Raw genomic sequence first — 21,010 nt, 5'->3', positions numbered from 1 at the left:
CTCAAAACTCCACTGCCTTTATTTTGGTGGCTCGACTCAAAATGGTTTCCTGATACTTCCAGAGATAAAAGCAAAGTTCTTGCTAAAAGAAACATTTGGTGCTTTGCTGCAGACGTCTTAGCATCTACAGTGTGTCCGTCTAGAACACATCTGCTGTGAAGCAGGTATTTTAATGCCAGAGTGAATACTGAGCATTTGTGGACAAACTTTCTGAGAGGTGGTGTGGCAAATAAAACTGCATCTCCAACTTCCTCCTCTTTGGCCTCCATTTATGCTTCTCCCTTTCATAGTTGATGGATTTACAGCTTGAGGATAGCATGGAAATAATAGGCAAGGTGCCTGATGGCTTAATTTCCTGTCCTCCACGGACCCGAGAGGAGCCCATTGTTCGTCAGGGCAGCGGGGCCCCAAGCTAATCAGAAGCAGCCGGCACCAGGTGGGGAAAGGGGCCCCGGGATTGGATCATCTGATTGCACTGGATGATTTATATCCGATTATTAACGATCTAATGGTAAATACATAGAAAACACATGTCGGCAATTTCACCTTGAGACACACTTGTTTTCTTTGACGTTTTTAAAAGGGAGTTGTATTGCATGCTCATCTTTTGCCCTGAATTCCCTAAACAGCAACCATCATTTCTGTTGGCCCGCTAGGAGGCTCAGAGGCAAACTCCTGGAGGGCCCTCACCCTATTTTGTTCTGCTCCACTGACTGCAGCCTCAAGTACGTGGAGTTCCTTCCCTGGCTCAGGTTGGTCTCCAAAGAAGCAAATCACTGCAGGGCGTGTTTTTGTTCTGATTACAAGGAAGAGAATTGTGCGACTGAAGGTACCCGTTAGTCAAGCTTTGGGGAAGAAGCAGGCGGAAGGCTGAGTCTTCCATTCAAATATGTAATGCCTAGAGCACACCTTACTTGCAGGGGGCCATAAAAGCTTTACTTTTAATGAAAAAACATATAATAGTTCCTGCTGTGGTGCAGTGGATTAAGAACCTGACTGCAGTAGCTTTGGTCACGGTGGAGGCAGGGATTCCATCCCCGGCTTGGTGCAGCAGGTTAAAAGGATCTGGCATTGCCACAGCGGCAGTGTAGGTCACAGCTGAGGCTTGGATTCAGTCCCTAGCCCGGGGAACTTCCATGTGCTGCAGGGTGCAGCCATAAAAAAAAAAAAAAAAAGTATAAACAAATATCTAATAATAAATCCAGTCTATGTAATATTAATATTTGTTATTATACCAAAATAGCTTTAACATATCATTTTTAAATTTTTTGTGGAGGAAGAGGCCCCTGAAGGCAAATGCACACTTGAGCCCATCGAAGTCATGATACAGCCCTGATCGGAACAGCTCTGGGGAACCCGACATAAGGGACGGATTGTGGAGTTTTAGGCTCTCTGTGACTGTGGGAGCTGGTGGCAAGGTCTCAGCAAGTCTCCGAGACACAGGCCACTGGTGCGAAGGTGGGCCGGAAGTTGCTATAGGTCACGAGGCCAGGAACTGAGAAGAAAACCTTATATGTGAAGACACTGGGTCTCAACTGGGAGTGATCTGATCTGCTCCCCAGGAGACCTTTGGCAATGTCCGGAGACAGTTTGGGTTCTCACAACTGCGGCGAAGGCTGCGACTGGCATCCAGGATGTAGAGGCCAGGCATGCCGCCCAACACCCCCGCAGGGCACAGGACAGCTCCACACAACAGTCTTCTGCTTTAAAACAGCAACACTCCCTGAGGTTGAGAAACATCAAGGTTAAGGTACAGAGAGGCTGGGAGCTGCGAGGCCAGCTGGAGCCCGTGTCTGTCTCCCATAGCCTCCAACTTCCGTGCGTGGGGACCCACGGAAGCTGCTGGTGCCCTTTACCACGTAGCCAGGCTTGCCCTGGGCCAAGGACTTGGAGCATCTCAGAGGAGGCTGGGCACTTGGGGCGAAGCTGCAGGCTGCCACCCCATGCAGCAGGTGAGCTGGCAGGAGAGCAGCAGTGCCCACAAACTGCCCCACGCATGGGGCCCTGCACAACCCTCCAAGTGTTCAGGCTGCTGCTTCACTGCCAGCTGCCCAATCTCAGGTTAAAGTCTTCATGGCCAACCCCAGCGTGGAGCCCCATGAGGAGAGGAGCTCTGTGGAATGTCGTTCAGGCTTAGCTAAGTTGACTGGTAACATACTGCTACAGCAGACCAGGTGGAGCACTGCTAACTAGTTCTTTTTACTTATGGTCCAGCTTTTCCCCACCTCACTTCCAACTTTGCAAGCACTTCATGTGGACTTGGCGTTTTTTATTCTACAGACACTGACAGTTGTACATCCACATCTTTCTTTCGGGAACAGTCATGGCTGGACACACAACAGCCTGGATGGACTACATGTCCCAGCTGCCCCTGCAGGTGTAGCCACGTCATTGACTACTGACCACATGACCCTGAGGGAGGCAGTTGCCCCAGCTCCAGGGCCGGGCCTTCAGACACTGGCCGTGCACTGCCCCACGTGCTCTCTCTGTTCCCAGCTGGAATCCAAAGAGGGAGGCAGTCAGCTTCAATCACACAATGACAAGAGCAGAGCAGCAAGACACAAAGATTCTGGGGGCTTTGAGGTCCAGAGCCTCCTTACCTTAAGCATCCTTTTTCTTAAAGAATTCTGAGTGAGCACATTAGTCACTTAGGTTGTAGATAACAAGAACCAACTCAAATTCACTGAAGCAGAAAACGGAATTTATTTTCCTCATGTAACTGGGAAGTCTGGGATAAGAACTTCAGGCATAGCTGGATCTAGGGGTTCAAATCATGTCATTAGGGCTCTCCATCTTTCAGTCTGAGCTTTCTGCCCAAGTCCAGGGAAGAGAGTCTTAAGAAATTCCAGGCCTAAACTCTCCTTATACCTCATGACCCAGAGAAGATGGAGGGTCTCTCTTCCAACTTTAATTTTAATTATGCAGAGCAAATGCTGAATAGTCGTGCTGGCATCGCAGGCTTACCCCTGAACCAATTGCTGTGCACCCTGAAAGAGGGAGGTTGGCCTGAACCTGTATAATCCCTACCTGCTGCAGTCCACTCTGGAAGTTAACTGACATCACCAGGAGTGAAGGCGGAGCCGACGAAGGGGTAGTAAAGTCAGGAAATACCCGTTGGGTTTTGGAGGAAGGAATATCATGCGTGATGACAAAAGGCTTCACAGCAGAGGCGGGATTTCAGCTGGTCCTTGAATTCTTAGAGTCTGAAAATGGATAAAGAAGAAAATACTGTACTTTCATTCCTGACCATTTCAAAAGCTCAGGCAAATTCAGTAGCCCCATGGGATGGAAAAGGATCATATTTTTTTCCTTTCTTTGCCGTTGGTTCAGAATGAGCACTGAATCCTTCCAGAGGCAGACAAACCCGGGGAAGAGTCCGGTTGTCAGGACAAGGGTTTCCAGCCCAGGTGCTCCCACATGAAGCAAGAAGAAACGTCATGCTTCTCTGTAACCTGGAGAAAGGTGGTGCGTATAATTGGCAGTTCCCTTAACCAGTCCAGAAAGACTTGTTATATAAATAAATAATGCCAATAGGAAGTGACTTGCCATGGGAAACAGGCATCTCTCCTTTTCGTTTTCCATGTTCCTAGAATCCTTTCTTGAGGCTCGGAGTGGAATAGGCTTGTGATTTTAATACACGTTTATTAATTCAAAAACTCTCTAGTGTTAGGAGTGTAGGAATACATTTTTAGGCAATCTCACGGCTTCGTGATTTTCCAGTTGGTCAGGCAACCAGAGCCTGTGGCTCATTTCTTTAGGACAAGAGTCAGTCCTCTGGGGTGGAGATGCCTCTTTGGCCATCCAGGGTGCTGTTGGCTGGGTTCGGAGCATGGCAGCTGGCTTGACCTTAAAGATGCTGGTGGCAGCAGTGATGACGATCACGATGGGGAGGATGATGGCAGCAGCTATTGATCATACAGGTGATGCAGCCAGGATATAAACCCCTCTCTCCCCTGTTCTAAGGGGACCGTCATATCATCTTTCCTAGAGAATCAAGGTAGCTTTCATCTGTTTGGTGGCTGCCAGAGCATCCAGGGCTTTGTCATTTCCTCATTGGTCGACGATGAGATGATTTCTTTAGATACAAAGTTATTTTCTTTGATGGGCGAGTTTGTACCTTCATGCAGGGAGTGGAGATGTAGCTGTATTTACTTTAAGCTGAGTTTCTCTGGATCCATTTATCCTCAGGGCAACTCGGAAGCAGGTCAGCACCCCAGCATCTCCCTTAGGGGGCAGGAGTCATAACACTCCTGTAAGAATTATAATGGGTCCCAGGGAAAGATCCCTGACTCCAGGTGGGTGGAGCCACATAACCAGTTTGACTTAACGGATTGATTGACTACTGGGGTAGATCGTGTTATTGTTCTCAATCATTGCTCTCCTTTCAATCCCCACCCATTGCTGTGTGACATGCAGTGTCCCTCATGGTTGGAACCTACTTTCCACTAATATTGGGCTTGTGCCATGACTTACTTTGTCGTGAGCAAAATGAGATGTGAACAGAAGATTGGTGAGGGTAGAAGTTATTGGAGACTTCACTCTTATTCTTGATCACTTGCCCTTTTCTGTCATCCATGAGAAAGGCATGTCACCAATGGACACTGCTCTTTTAGCCCAGGTTCTCACATGGACTGTGAGTGAGAATAGATATTTGTTGTAAGCCACTGAGACTTTCAGATTGTTGTAACAATCTAACCAAGGAAAGGTGACTGATACAAATGGTCTTTGATTGTTGTAAACATTTCAGTGAAAAATGACTCAACTCTCTCTCTACGTGTGGATATAGGCAGAAGTTATGACAAATCTATCCAAGGAAAACTAATCCTGAATGTAAGAAAACAAATGAGCTATGGTCAGATGAAACCAACAATAACAAGAAGCTGCTTTTGCACATGAAATTCGAAAGGGCTCTAAATATAATAGTATTAGAGGGAGTATGCTGCAAATGGCACTTCTTAGACGTTGTTAATTGGAGTATAAGTTAGTGTAACAGTGCTGGAGATGAACTAAGAAGTGATACTACTACTAATAATAGATGACATTTGCAGGGTGCCTCTCTATGCCAGGCACTACTATCTGAAGTCTTATTAACTTTACTTGAACTAATAAAATTGGTTTACATGGTCTAGCTCGCTTAACCCTCATAACAACATTGTAAGGGAGGTATTATTATTAAACAATATATTTATGTTTAAAAGCTTAACAATTTACGTATGTTCTTTTACCCACATCTGGAAATTTATCCTAAGGAACTAATTAATGATGGGGTATAAAGCTCTAATACAAGAGGGTTGATGACAGCATGGTTTATGAAAGTAGGAAGCAATATAAATATTCAGAAAACAGAGATCTTTTAAATAAATTGAGCCATTTAAAAATGATATAAAAAATGTACAGTGGACCTGAAAGGACCTTTAGTTATATTAACTAAATACTACAGCTTACAGTGGTCCTGCCTTGTCCAGTATTGTAGCCCTTAGCCACATACGCCAGCCACATAATCACTTGAAATGTGACTAGTCAGAATTAAGATGTGCTGGAAGTGAAGCCTTAGTGTGGAAAAAAAAGAATGCAAAATATCTTATTAAGAATTTGTCTATTAATTGCAATGTTGAAAAGATGGTATTTTGGACATACTATTCAAACTAATTTTACCTGCCTCCTTGTACATTTTAATTTTTTCTTTACATTTATTTGTTTATTTATTTATTTATTTATTTATTTCCCCAATACATTATTATTTTTTTTCTACTGTACAGCATGATGTAGCAATTGTGTATGTTCGAGGTGGACAACATAATATCTGGCCACGCATGTACATAGTGAAATGATTCCTACAGTCCAGCAAATTAACACATCCATCTCTTCACATAGCGTCTTTTTTTGAGTGATCAGGGTACCTGAAATCTACTGTTCGCAAATTTCCAGTACACTATGCAGTATCAGTAACTATAGCCATCATGCTGCAGCTTGGATCTCTAACTTCCCACATCCAACATAATTGCAACTTCGCACCCTCTTACCAGCATCTCCCGGTTTCCCCCACCTTGCCATCCTGGTAACCACCATTCTACTTCCTGCTTCGATGTATCTTACTCTTTTAGGTTCCACATATAAATGAGATTATGCAATGTTTTTCTTTTCAGGTCTGGATTATTTCACTTAGCAAAATGTCCTCCAGTGTCATCCGTGTTGTTGCAAATGGCAAGATCTCGTTTTTTATGGCTGGATAATATTCTGTTGTCCATATGTACTACAATTTCTTTATCCACTCCCCTGTCAATGGACATTTGGGTTGCTTCCACATCTTGGCTATTGTGAATAACACTGCAGTGAACACTGGGGCACAGATATATCCTTGAAACACCAGTGATTTCATTGCCTTTTATATATGTCTAGCAGAGGGATTGCTGGATCATATGGTAGTTTTATATTCAATTTTTTGAGGAAACTTCATACTGTTTTCCGCAGCTGCTGCACCAACTTCCTGCCCACCACCAGTGCAGGAGGGTTCCCTTTCTCCATAGCCTCACAAGCACTTACCTTTTCTTTGTCACTATAGCTATCCTAACAGGTAGGAGGTGATATCTCATGGTGATTTTAATTTGCATTTCCTTGATGCTTAGTGTTGAGCACATTTTCATGTACCTGTTGGCCATTTCTGTGTCTTCTTCGGAAAAATGTCTATTCGGGTCCTTTGCTCATTTTTTTCAGTCGAGTTGTTTCTTTTGCTATGGAGTTGTCCTTGTCCTTTGAAGAACTAGATACCAGAAAAATGTAAAATGTCATCTGTGGCTCACCTTAATTTTAGGCTTTGTGGTCCACGCAGTCTCTGTTACAACTACTCAGCTGTCACTGTGGGGCAAAAGCAGCCAGAACCCACACGTAAATGAGTGGACATCACTGGGTTCCAATAAAAGTGTATTTATATTGATAAAAACAGGCAACTCCATACATGTAACTGAATCACTTTGTCATACAGCTAGTTGTTGTAAATCAACTAGCCTTCAGTAAAACTTTAAAACATGAAAAAACCAGAAAAACAAAGCAGGCAGCTGGCTAGCAGGGGCTGTCATCGGCTGAACCCTGGTCCAAACCAGAGTTTCTTCACCTTGGCCCTCTTGATGTTTGGGGCTAGATAGTTAGCGGCTGTGGACACTGGCCTGGGCATTGCAGGGTGTCTAGCAGCATCCTTGATCTCTACCCCTTGATGCCAGGAGCACTGCCTGCCCCAGTTTTGACGATCACAATGTCCCCAGATGTTGCCAGATGTTCCCTGGGAGGGGGACAAAAGCAAATGGAGAACCATTGATCTAGTCTATATGGTTTTATTTTCATGCAAACAAAAATTGTGGGCATGGGAGTTCCTGCTGTGGCACTGTGGGTGAAGAATCTGACATCAGCAGCTTGGATCGCTGTGGCGGCACAGTTTGATCCCCAGTCCTGCGCATGGCGTTAAAGGATCCGGCATAGCCAGCAGCTGCAACCAATGCAACTGCGGCTTGGATCGAACCCCTGGCCTGGGAACTTCCACATACTGTGGAGAAGCCATTTAAAAAAAAAAAAAAAAAAAAAAAAAAAAGAATTGGGGAGTTTTCAGATGGCCTAGCAGCTTAAGGCTCCTGCTTTTTCACAGCTGTGGCTCTGGTCGCTGCTCTGTGGTACCGGTTCGATCCCCGGCCTGGGAATGCCGCAAGTGTGGTGAGAAAGGGGAAGGAAAAAAAAAATAAGGGAAACCAAGAGAGAACCTGAAGTAAATGCTGCAACTCTCATTTAAACACTCAAATAAATACATAATTTAAAAAAGAATTGTGTGCAGGCGTAGAGGTTCTGGACGGGTACATACCAATGGTAGTGGGATTGCTTTCCCCCTCCTCATCTCTTTGCTTTTCTATGTTTCCTAAATTGAGCATATGTTACTTAATTAATATGTTTTAAAAAAAAAACCCACAGCTGTATAGGAAAAGAGACCGAAAATGACAAAGATAAAAAATGACAGAAAGAAATCCACGTTTAGGAAAGGCTGGGTGGGGGAGAAGGCAGCCTCGTTCCTGGAGGGCAAGTCCACTCGGTCAGGCCCTCGAGGGCCACCCGAGATGTGGCATCATTCACACAATGGACGTGGCTTGGGCTGATAAACCAGTCTCTGAGTTGATGGGTTGCAAAGATGAATCTGCCACATGGAGGGGACAGGCATTTGTATGGGGCTGGGTGAGTATTTACCAAAGGAAACTTGATTTTGATTCACACATGACACTTCCTGGGGTTTAAGGCATACTGGGACCTCCAGAGCTGAAATCGCCCAGGGGAAGGAGAAAGCGGGGGGGTTAGACAGCATTTCAGAATAAAACAGAAACCTGACTCTGCACAGCTACTTCTCACAAAGACTTCGGTAATAGCATCTTACAAGCTAATTCACTGATATTTAAAATTCAATAATCAGGAGTATCTGTTGTGGCTCAGTGGTAATGAACCCAACTAGTATCCAGGATACAGGTCGGATCCCTGGCCTCGCTCAGTGGGTTAAGGATCTGGAGTTGCCATGAGCTGTGGTGTAGGTTGCAGACGCGGCTGGGATCTGGCATTCCTGTGGCTGTGGCTGGCAGCTGCAGCTCTGATCTGACTCCAAGCCTGAGAATTTCCGTATGCTGTGGGTGTGGCCCTAAAAAAAATCAATAATCATAATCATAATCATAGTTAACATTTACCTTGTTTTCCCCAGCAGGTCTACAGGGTTGTCTTATTTAATTTTCCATAATCTTTGCACAGTATCTACTGTCCTTATGACAGCTTTACAAACGTGGAAACTGAGAGTAAGAGATAGTAAGTTACTGGCCCAAGTCACCCAGCTGGCAAGAGGTGGAACTGAGACTGGGGTGCATGGTCTCTGGGCTGACCCTTCTCAAAGCTGGTCATCTAAACTACAAAGGCTGCACATTTTCCTTTGAGATTCAAGGTCTCATTTTGAATGAAAAAAAAATTTCCCCAGAATTTCATTTTTACCAAATCAGACTTGGTAGGGAGGAAAAGATTTCGCTCACTCTCATCATTGGTGGGAAGCTGATAAGCATGTCAAGTTCAAGTGCAGTTGGAGCAACTTCATGGAGAGGTGGGGGGAGGTAAGGCAAGGTTCCAGGTAGGAAGTGATACTGAAAGTCCCATGTCCTGGCACTGGGATGCGGGTGTTGTTTCTTCTACTGGAAGAGGACATGGATGGGATCGGATGGGATCTCTTTTGTCAGAAGAGAGCCCTGCCTTGTGTGTGGAGAGAAGGAGGGCCTGGCCAAGAGAGGGGCCAGACTCCTGCATTGGCAGTATCTAGACGGGGCACCATCACAGTAGAGCCGTTCAGGTTCATGCCCATCCCTACCTCCCCATCCTCATCCTGCCCCCATCAGGGTCTCTACGTGCAGGTGTAATAGAAGGAAAAGCTGAAGTTCGAAACAGAGTGCTCTTCCCCTCAAGCAAATTCAGAGTCGCAACCACCCTTACCACTTCCTCAACTTCCTGCCCTTTCTAATCCCTGTAATCATCTTCTGCACCCCGCTGTCCTTCCTTCCTGTCTCGGACTAAGCTTAGTTCCTGTCCCCATCCCTGAGGTCCGGGACCCCAGACCCTCCTGCCTCCCCTGAAACTCAATCCCTGTCGCTTCATCCCATCTCCTGCCTGGAAAACAACAATTTTTTGTGTGTGTTCCTCTCCCACAACAATCCAATATCCCATATAAGAATTTATCCTTCTAGGTGGTTTGTTTATATTTGTTGTTTATATTATTCTTTGTATTGTCTTATTTGTTTGTTTTGTAGGAGAGGAAACTTGGTCTGTAGGTACAGTCCCGCAGGAAACAGACTTCAAGACAGGTATTTCCTGCCAAGGGCTTTGGGGAAGAACACCTGTAAGAGTGAAGGAAAGGTTAGGCAGAAAAAGAAATTGAAATTCAAAACAGTTGCAACAGAAGCCTTAGCCCATCCCATGGGGAGTTCTGAGGGTGGGATGGCCTTTCAGAGATATCTTTTTTTTTTTTTTTTTTTGGCCACCCTGCACCATATGGAGTTCCCAGGCCAGGGATCAAATCCAAGCTGCACCATGGCAATCCCTGATCCCTTGACCTACTCTGTGAGGATGGGGATTGAACCTGCGTCCTGGTGCTGCAGAGACACAGCCCATCCCATTGCACCACAGCAAGAACTCTATCAGAGATGTCTCTAACTGAGGCAGGGGCTGAGTGCCTTAGTCCTTGGCTGTCTTGGCCACACCTCACAGCACACTGAAGGATTTTGCCTGATTGTGATGAGATTCTTGGAGTGACTGAGTAACTACCTTCAGAGTCTGATACTTAATTCCCGAGATTCAAAACTTAAATTTTCTTTATGTGTCCATAGAGAATTGGCGTCTCCATGACAAAGTCACACTAATTAAATTCAGACAAGACTAACGAATACTCAACAAATTAATTCGTTTACAATGAGACTCTCCTTCCACGGTGATCAAAATGTTTGTGTTCTTTATCTCTAACATCCCTTTTCCCAGGTTCAAATTGGAACAGGAAATAATTGGGTTCCAAGAAATCTCTCTGTAAGAAGAAAAATTGAAGGCCTTCAATGCATTAGATGGGATAAGATGATAGAAGTGTTTGACATGGTGAAGATAGAATGTGTTTCTTCTCTCAATGAGGAAAAAAAAAAGAGAGAGAGACAGAGACAACTAGGAAAAATTCAAAAAGGTGTAAGAAACTCATGATCCCAAGAGAGGCAAACTAAAATGAACCATGATTTCAAGTTACTGATGGAATATAATAAAAGAGAATCAGATCTAGCTACTGGGAATCCTCTCCCTGAATCACCCAAGAGTCGTGACATTGGACCAAAAGGTGGAAATGTGGTGCTGACATAGTCCTCAACGCTCCAGGAAACAATATCCACCTACTCAAAATAATTTAAATGCAGTTTGGGTTTGCAACTCAGAATGAACCTGCAGACCAAGCAGAGGGACTTAGGGTTATAGAACAGAATGTAATGCTGTCAATCAGAACCATGGAAACGCATAGATCAAACTGACAGAATTTGAAAGAGGAAAGCGGGGGAGCTAATATCTTCATCTCACACTGTGAGGAGTTAAGAAATATTGTGTCAAGTCCTTGGGATGAGAAATAGAATTTTAAGCACATTAAAGTATACTTTTATAAAAGGTAACCCAAAGAAGAATTTAAAAGCCTACTGAGACTACTAAAAATTGGAAGGGAGGAGGGGAAGTAAAAGTGGAGTAAGTGAACTTTCGTTGATATTGATAGATAATGTGTAGTACTGATAAATTTTGAGAAAGGTGAGACTATTATTTAACAGTTGGGGGTAACGACCAGAAGATGCATAAACAGAAATGGTTCAGGGATTGGCTTTGGGATGTGGTTGTGGGTGGAGATGATTTGAGGGGGAAGAGTGTTACTTCTGTAGTATTTTTTAAAATCCTATGTATTCCTTTCAAATTTTGAAAAATAGGCATAATTTTTAAATTACCAGGTAAAGCTTAATCATTAACCAGAAGGACGTTTGGTGGGTGTAGACTTGGCCTGATTTCGGGGACAGCTCTCTTACATTCTGGGAAAGCCCAGTGAAATTCTCTTCCCCAGCACTGGAATATTCCCCCAACTGGTATTCCCCCAATTTCAAGACCCACCTCCACCATCAAGAACCTGGTCCAACCAAACGCTAGACTCCATTTCCTCTACTCACCACTCCTGTGCACCCCAACAACGTGGATCTAAGTAAGATGGATTGGACCTCACCCAGAGTAGCCTGTTTTAATCCTTTGTTGGCCAAATAGGGCACAACTGATTCCCAACTGTGGCCACACCTCAGGCTCTCTTGTGGGGCTTTAAAAATATCTTCTGACCCAGGTTCTATGTGAGACCAATGAGATCTGTGACCCAGGACTGTCTGATTGATTTCATTTTGGCCAAGCCCACAGCATGCTGAAGTTACTGGATCAGGAATTGAGCCCAAACCACAGCACTGACCCGAGCCACAGCAGTGACAATGACAAAAAAATCCTAAACCCCTAGGCCACCAAGGAACTCCAGGATTTATTATTAATTTAAAAAAAATCTTCAGGTGTTTCTTTTGTGCAGTTAGAGTTGATAATCCCAGACATCCCACGTGTTGCTCTCCAGAATAATGAAGCAGGTTCACGGGGTAGCTTGCACTTCTCTCATCGCCAGCAGTCCTTGCCTTTCTTCTCCTCAGCACCGTGTTTGAACCCCAGGCTTCCTGATCCTCCTCCTCTCTGCTGAGCCATCTCAGTCTACTTCGTGGGGTCCCTTTGTGGGGACTCCTCCCTGTATTATTTCCAGTCTCTCAAGGATTTTAACTGCCTTCTTGACCTGCCATTATCATGGCCCTGAGCCTGGCTCCCAAATCGTCCCCTCCTCCCCAGGCCTCCATCCCAAGCTCCAAGACTGGACCCTCCGATTGCCTTCTAGGCATCTCCACTTTACTATCTCTCAGGTACATCGAACTAAACCTGCTCCCATTGGCTCTCATCATCTGTTTCTTGCTGTGGTCAAAGGCACCAGTTACCCAACCCTGTTTGATTGTGCAAACCCAAACTCCAGCAATCCCCAAGACACTTCTGTTTTCCTCCTCTGACTGACATCCTATTCATTCAGTCTTAGTCAACAGCTTCTACTTCATCTCTGTGGCTCAGCTTCAGGTCCATCCAATGTCATCTCTTCGCTGGATGTCTGCAGTGATCTCTTATCAGTCTCCCGGCCTTAATCATGGCCTCTTTCAATGCTCACTTTGGCCAGAGCAATCATTCCGAAGCACAAATATGACTGTGTCAATCTGCTGCTTAAAACGCTTCAATTGCTTCCTCGTGGCCCTCCAAGTCCAAACTTAGAAAGGTCCACTGGGCATGAATCACTCACTCCTCCCTGCCTCTCCAGTTTCAGCACCTGCCACGGCCAACAGATGCCCTGTGCATCTCCGCGTGCTGAGTCCCCCACCCCCAGCCTCCATCCCTCTAATCTGCCAGCCTGCTTCCTCTCTGCTTTCCCCTTCAGTCTCCTGGGACTGGAATGCATCCCCCCACCTCCATCTTTCAGCTGTCTCCTCCTCACCCTTCAAAATTTTGCTCACGCCTCACCATCTCCACGTCACTTCCTCCTTCTGGGGGTCTATCCCAGGGCCTGGAAAACAGTAGGTTTGCTCAAGAAATATCTGCAGAATGAATGAACACATGAGGCTGTGAATTTCAGAAAGAAAATGGAATTAGTACAAGAACAAAGTGCAAAAAGAGAATTATAACTTATCTCTGATTCTCAAATACATTGATTTTAAAGGAGGATCTTCAGGGACTTCCCACTGTGGCACAGCAGAGGCAAATCCGACTAGTATCCATGAGGATGTCGATTCGATCCCTGGCCTCCCTCAGTGGGTCGGGGATCCAGTGTGGCCATGAACTATGGTGTGTAGGTCGCAGATGTGGCTACATTGCTGTGGCTGTGGTGTAGGCCAGCAGCTACAGTTCCGATTTGACCCCTAGGCTGGGAACCTTCATGTGCTGTGGGTGCAGCCCTAAAAAAGCAAAAAAAAAAAAAAGTGTACTCTAAAGAGCCCTGGGGGTTATAGAGCCCCCTCAAAGACTCTCAGCGGGGATCCCCATTTTAAACAAGATTGCCGTCACTTCATCCATTTTATATGTTGGTCTTCTGAGAAAGGTCTAGTTTGAGCAAAGTTTTTTTGTGGCTAGGAAATATTTGAAAACCAACGGCCTAATAATCAAATAATTAAGGTGAATCTATTGGAATAACTGCGGGCCACCACCAAAGTTCTCATCAACCTATGTTTCTTTTTTAAAGAAGGGTCGATAGTACAGGGATATTTTCTCCTGGTTTTACACAGTGTCTTAGTGACATATTGCCTTATTTTCTTTTTTGGCTTTAAAAAGAAACTTATTCTGAATGGGTAATATATGCATATGGTCAAAAAAAAAAAAAGGAATTCAGTGAAAAATCAATCTCCCCACAAACACACATCCCAGAGACAACACTGTCGCTGCTCTAGGGTGTCCTTCCAGACATTTCCATGCAGGGGTCCCTGCTCTGGTGGGCAGCAGGCACATCCCCTTGCCAGGGACCGTGGAAGGACAAGCCTCGTAAACGCCACTGATGGTTTAATCATGACGCTCTCAGAATGGCCTCCGAGAGCCACCTGCCCTGCTATCCAGTGAGTGTCAGGAAGAAGGGCTTAGCATCAACCCTTCCAACATCAAAACCATTTTTTGGCAGACGACTTCTAGCATTTGCTTGGCCCACATTCAAATGCCCATGTAGGTCAGCTTATCTGCTTACTTAGGGCTACACTTTCCTCCTAATACATTCGGGAGGAGTTATTGAGAAATTACACAAACTTAAAATGAGACACTCTATGGGTGCTGTACTGAGATTTTTTTTTTTCTTTTGGGAGTAAGTATTTGATATTTCAATAAATGGTGTTGGACAGTTGACTCTCACAGAGGAAATAATGAGGAAGTCATTGTAAATCAACTATATTTCAATCAAACTTTTAAAAATGAAAAAAAAAAAAAGAAAGTCCTACCAATCCTCATCAGAGAAATAAAAACACTGTACTGAGGATCTAAACATGGGGAAAGGGAGTCCCCGTCGTGGCGCAGTGGTTAACGAATCCGACTAGGAACCATGAGGTTGCGGGTTCGGTCCCTGCCCTTGCTCAGTGGGTTAAGGATCCGGCGTTGCCGTGAGCTGTGGTGTAGGTTGCAGACGCAGCTCGGATCCCGCGTTGCTGTGGCTCTGGCGTAGGCTGGTGGCTGCAGCTCTGATTCGACCCCTAGCCTGGGAACCTCCATACGCCGCGGGAGCGGCCCAAGAAATAGCTAAAAAGACAAAAAAAATAAAATAAAATAAACATGGGGAAAGTACTCTAGAACTATTTGAAGAAAATGTAAGAATATACCAGAATTGTGAGACAGTAAACCATGAATTATGAATTTTGGAGAGGAAAGGGTTTTAATTAATTAATTAATTAATTATGGTAAACTAAGGTGTGCCTAAATTATTTTTTCCTATTTTTTAAAAAAGTTTTTTATTATAGTTGATTTACAATGTTCTGTCGATTTCTGCTGCACAGCAAAGCGATCTAACCATACATATATACATGTTCTTTTGCTCATATCACCCTCCATCACGTTCCATCACAAGTGACTAGACATAGTTCCCTGTGCTACACAGCAGGCTCTCACTGCTTATCCACTCCGAATGCAATTGTTTGCATCTATTAACCCCCCATCCCACTCCCTCCCCCTCCCCCTTGGCAACCACAAGTCTGTTTTGCAAGTCCATGAGTTTGTTTCTTTTCTGCAGACAGGTTCATTTGTGCTGTATATTAGATTTCAGATGTAAGTGATGGTGTTTTGTTTTGTTTTTTTTAATGACACAAAAAAGACAAACTATAAATAGAGGTATACCTTACTAGAAAACTTTTGTCAAAATAACACCATGAACGAGATTAAAAGACAAGCAGTAGCCTGGGAGAAGTATTTACAAAAAGCTAGCAGACAGAGGACTATCTAAAGTGGATATAATTCCCACAAGTCAGGCAGGAAAAAAAAAACATACAACCCAAAGCGAAAACAGGCAAAAATATGATCTGAGAATTTATAGAAGAAGAAGAAATAAGCATGTATGAAAAGACAGTCAACTTTGTCTATAATTAGGGAAGTGCAATTAAGACAATCAGCTTTTTTGTCAATCATATTGGCACACATTTTAAGTTTGAGGATGTTAAATGTTGGCTAAGATGTCTAGGATATGGGGGAAATAACTGGTCCTCTCACTCACTGTCGCAGAGGGTATAAATTGACACAGATGCTTTAGAGAGCAGTTTGGCAGCATCTTAAAAATCTGGAAATATGCTGCCCGTTTAACACAGTGATTCCACTTCTAGGTGTTACCCTAGAGTCTCCCGCACACGTGTGCACACGGCGCCGTGTTCGAGAAAGCATATTTGTGCCTAGTTTCCGTCTAAAGGTTCACCACTTGGGGAATGGCTAAAAACCCTGTGGGCTGGGTATGCTGTGGAAGACTTTGCTGCCTGTATTGGTCTGCTCAGCTGCCATGACAAATTGCCACAGATCAGGTGATTTAAACAAAGGAAGTCTGTTTTCTCACAATTCTGGAGCCTGGAAGTCTGAGATCAAGGGGTCCACAGGGTCGATTTCTTCTGAGACCGCTTTCTCGGGCTGTGTTCTCTCTGTGTCCTCACGTAGTCTTCTTTCAGTGTATGTCCGTGTCGTAATCTGCTCTTCCATAAGGACACTAATCATATAGGATTGGGGCCCACACTCATGGCCCCATTTTCACCTAATTATCCCTTTAAAGACTTATGTCCAAACAGTCACATTCCGAGGCACTGAGGGTTAGGACCTTAACACACAAGTTTTGGGGGCACACAATCCCTCCCATAATGCAGCCCCTCCAGGAAAGGGTGAGATATGTGTGAAACGATGCAGCTTTAACTTGAAAAACAATGTTGAGTTGAAAGGGTCTGATGCATAATGGCACACACCATATGCTACCCCTCAACGCTGTGGGCATGAAACACACACACGCACAAAAACCTACATGAATATCTTTTGTATGTGTGTAAACATTTCAGTGTTCTGGAGGGATCGATTCAAATGCATTGGAGGCTGCCTTTATGTTGGCTGGTTAAATTATAGCACTTTATTTCTTTAAAAAATATTGGGAGCAAATACGGTGAAATATAAATGGTCTGTAATTCTGAGTAGGAGAATATGGGAGTTTGGTTATTATATTCTTTGGGGGTTTTTTTTGTATATTTAAAATGTTTAAGTTATGGGGTTCCCACTGTGGCACAGTGAGTAAAGAATCCTACTGCAGCTGCTCGGGTGGGGGTTCGATCCCCAGCCCAACGCAGTGGGTTAAAGCATCCAGCATTGCCACAGCTCTGGCTTGGATTCAGTCCCTGGCCTGGGAACGTCCATGTGCCATTAAATAAAAGGAGGAGGAGGGGGGAGGGGTGGAGGAGAAGAAGAATTGAAAAAGCAAACGGGAGGATCAACTCATTCATTCCTGAAGATGCTTTACATTTATTTGAGGGTGGCATCGAACCATATGGGAGCTGCTTAGTAGGACTTCATTTCCCCTCTACCTCCCTAGAAAAGCATTGCTCCTTCTCGATGCATTTTGTGCTGATGCAATTCTGGGATGCTTTAGGGATTAGCCTTTTGAACTTTTGAGATTGTTATAGGAAGATAGTCACCTCGCACCATTTTTCCCTTATGAAGACTAATTTGTCCTGGAAATATTTTTCTGGGCTTGTAATATCCTTTTAGAATTAAGAGGATAAATAGAATAAATAAATAAAATGAGTACGGCATCAAATGCCATGAACGTTTCTCTGCTGGTGGAATTCTTACCCTGTGCCGGGCATTCTGCTAGGAGCCTAAAATAATTGTCACTTGAATTTTAATTTTCATAACCTTGTGAAGCAGGTGAGTTTCAGTAACTTATTCAAAGTCACATGGCAAGTGACTAAACCAGGCTAACTTTAAACCAAAATAGGACATTTTGAGGAAAAAAAAATATTTGGGACGCTATTGTGTTTTATGATTATAGAGGGAATGGAAGAGGGAAAGCAGACAAGTTTGCGTCAATTTGTTGAAAATCTACTCCCAGTGCAACGATTCTAAATTTTTTTTTATCTCAATTTTGCAGAGGAGACAAACGCTCAGAAAACTAAAATAAATGTTGTTGTTGTCGTTGCTCCAGATGACAGACGAAATGAGTCTCTTACTAGAATGAGAGAAAAGGTTCCAAGGAAGGATCTTCCATGGAAAATGCATATGGTGGCCCTAATTCTTTCATCCCATTTTATGAGTCTGCCAGAGCTGCCATAACAAGGTACCACAGTCGGGGGGTCTTAAACAACAGAGATCGATTTTCTCACACTTCTAGAGACTGGAGGTCCGAAGTCAAGGTGTCGGCAGGGCTGGTTTCCTCTGAGACCTCTTTCTTTGGCTTATAGACAGCCGCCTTGTCACTGTGTCTTCACATGGTCGCCGCTCCATGTGTGTCTATGTCTAAATGTCCTCTTCTTAGAAGGACACCAGTCAGATATTGGAGTAGAGCCCTACCCTAATTTTGGCTTAATTACCTCTTTAAAGACCTTGTCTTCAAATACAGTCATGTTCTGATGCACTGAGGATTAAGACTTCAATACATGAATCTGGGTGGGGGACACAATTCAGCCCATAACACCCATCACTAGGGTGAGTGTCCCTCTGGACTCAACCTGTGCTACTGAGGACAGGTCGTTTGGAAGCTTCCATGATCTTGAGAGCAAGTAGTCTAACAAAAAGGAAGGGAGGGAGGGAGGAAAGAAGGAAGGGAGGGGGGAGGGGGGAAGGGAGGGGGGAAGAGGGGAGGAAAAAAAAAGTTGTAAGTCATTTGATTAGGACAAAAGCTGCCCTTTATGTAATGATTAATTCCTTACAAACTAGTCTCCATTTCATTTGACTCACATTGTCTTTACTTTAGTTATGCCGGTGTTCAGACACAGCTGCGGAAAAAAACTCTTCAGTGCAAGGATGCAACCACCAAACACCCAGATCAAGCAACTTGGGTTTTCTGCCCCAGTTTAACACCAGACTTGAAAGGGACAATCAAATATCAGCTGAAATGGGTGAGTCTCATTGTTATTATTTACCCAAACGATCTGTTTGGGAAGAGAGAAAAGTCTTCTCCAAACTAAATGAAATAGCTTATTTCCTTGGAATGTAAATCTTACAGGAAAACGCCCCTGTTTTGTTTAACAATCAAGTGACTCCGTGACTCTTTGCCAGAGGATGAGCGACTTTCTGAAAAGTGACCTGCGTTTGTCTTGAGATCACTCAAGAGGAAAGAAAATGGAAAACCTTGTCCCCACCGTCTTATTAAAAAAAACAAAACCAAAAAACTCCATTTCCGAAGGATCACAGGGCTTGGGACACTGTTGTTCCTCATTTTTATTGACTTTCTCTCTTGGCGCACATTGAGTCTCCCAGCTTTAATTATCACTTATATACAGATGATATTCAAATTTGCACTTCATTTCCAGCCCTTTCAGATGATGTCACCCTTCGCCTCGCCCCAAATTTGGCTCACGTCTTGCCTTGGATAAGCCACAATTTTCCCTGATTGAATATGGATGAGATGGTGGCTTTGCAGTTTCGTTGTAAATAAACTCTAAAGGCACTGGAGTTAATTTACCTCATTGATATCCTGCCCCTCCAGTGAAGAGCAAGCGTGTTCAGTGACTCACTGAATTATTCTCCTTCATTCATCAGAGACGACCCAGCCAAGGGATTAATCTCCACAAAGTATCCAAAGATATGTGACAGTTTCCATCACTCTCCATTTTGGCCAGAATTCTTGTTATCTCACAGCTGAAATTCTGCCACGGTCTTTGGAAGGGCTTCCAATCAACCTTCTGTTTACGCTCTACTTGGGATGTGACTGCCCCTTGGCCTTGCTGTGTGTACACAAGCCCAGGACGCATTTTCCTTCAGGCAGCTGTGTGAGTTTCTTGCACACTGAATAAAATGTCATTTGTCAAGATCTTGGCCAGATTCTCTGCCTTCACTTAAACTCACTTTGGAAAAGACGCACAATTATGGTCTCTCCTTTAAAGAGTTACTTACTGTTTTGTTTCATCATGTAGTTGGAGAGGTACCCTGCTAGCACCTTGATACTGAATGTGCCTGAACAAAAAAAAAAAAAAAAAAAATTTGTATTTGAAAACACTAGGACTATTTCATCATAAGCATTAGCCTTACGAGAGCCTGGCAGATAATAAGCAATAAGCACTCAATACGTACTTGTTGGAATAAAGACGGAGCAAATGAATTTGTAATCCTTTGACCCATTTGTGGGCTTTGCTGCTGCAGTTATTTATAACATATTTTTATCTACCTCTTAGGTTATTATGTAACTGTGCTGTGTAATTATTATTTCAACTAGAACATATTGGAACTCTCCATTAACATAACTGAAGGGTATAAAATAGAGTGTTTGGAGTTGTCAATTAGCCGATTTGTCTTGTGTTGCTTTTCTTCATTATTTCAGTGTAGCTAACGGCTCATTCAGCACATTTTAATTAAAAACAAACATATGTGGGTCCACGAAGAAGTCTAGTGTCTGCTAGTGCAGTTAGACAAAGATGGCAAATATTTCTAGCAGTGACCATATGATATCTTCCATTCATCTCAGCAATAATCCTCCGAATCTAATTATTGGGAGGATGGCAGATGCACTTGGTTAGGCTTTTCTTTATTTTTACAGAGATGTGTTTTTTTTCAGCCCGTTGTATGGTAGAGAATCAGCTGCTGCTGGAGTCCTTCCCAAGGCGAAGTCCCAGCATCTCCAGGACTTTCCCCCAGTTGCTTCCATCACAATACTACCCATTTGTTTCTGCATGTGTGCCATCTGGCCCGAAGATGTTCCAAGGAAATGTATAGTCTTTTGACAAGCTCTCTTTCTCTGTTTATAGAGATATGTTAGGTATGTTATTGTGACCTGAAGGTAACAGCAAGGAGCAGGTGCTACCAAGGAAGCCTCATTGATGGGGGTGGTGTTACCTGCATGAAGTCATCGTGTCCTGGGGGCTGGTCTTCAGCTTTGAAGACTCAGAAGTATCATTCTGTCAACTTCGTTTCCTTCCTTCCCTCCTTTCTTCCCTCCTTTCTTCCCTCCTTTCTTCCTTCCTTCCTTCCTTCCTTCCTGCTTTCCTTCTTTCTTTCTTTCTTTCTTTCTTTCTTTCTTTCTTTCTTTCTTTCTTTCTTTCTTTCTTTCTTTCTTTCTTTCTTTCTCTTTCAGCTGCATGCACATCATATGGAAGATCCTGGGCCAGGGATCAAACCTGAGCTACAGCTGTAACCAGAGCCACAGCAGTGACAATGCCAGATCCTTCACCCAATGAGCTGCCACGGAACTCCT

At 43.9% G+C, this 21,010-nt stretch overlaps 1 protein-coding gene and 1 long non-coding RNA gene across 5 annotated transcripts in view; one reads left to right on the top strand and one right to left on the bottom strand.

The window, feature by feature from the left end:
- EFCAB11 (EF-hand calcium binding domain 11) overlaps positions 1 to 20,763 on the top strand; it is a 191,497-nt gene extending 170,734 nt beyond the window's left edge. For 2 of the 4 annotated variants that reach the window (XM_021099595.1, XM_021099594.1), the window contains one exon: positions 9,807 to 10,224. In XM_021099595.1, coding sequence (XP_020955254.1) covers positions 9,807 to 10,209 — 403 coding nt within the window. In that variant the 3' untranslated portion in view covers positions 10,210 to 10,224. Of the gene's footprint in view, positions 1 to 9,806; positions 10,225 to 18,574; positions 18,720 to 18,826; positions 19,922 to 20,374 lie in introns of those variants that run through there. The other 2 variants (XM_021099597.1, XM_021099596.1) reach the window with 2 other exon arrangements.
- On the bottom strand, positions 6,909 to 13,357 carry LOC110261642. The gene is made up of 2 exons (XR_002346029.1): positions 13,141 to 13,357; positions 6,909 to 7,276 (listed from the first exon to the last, which is right to left on the bottom strand). It is a non-coding gene; the product is annotated as an uncharacterized LOC110261642 (long non-coding RNA).

This window comes from Sus scrofa, chromosome 7 (assembly GCF_000003025.6).
Source record: "Sus scrofa isolate TJ Tabasco breed Duroc chromosome 7, Sscrofa11.1, whole genome shotgun sequence".
Lineage (NCBI taxonomy): Eukaryota > Metazoa > Chordata > Mammalia > Artiodactyla > Suidae > Sus > Sus scrofa.
This window is presented reverse-complemented; position numbering and strand designations above follow the sequence as displayed.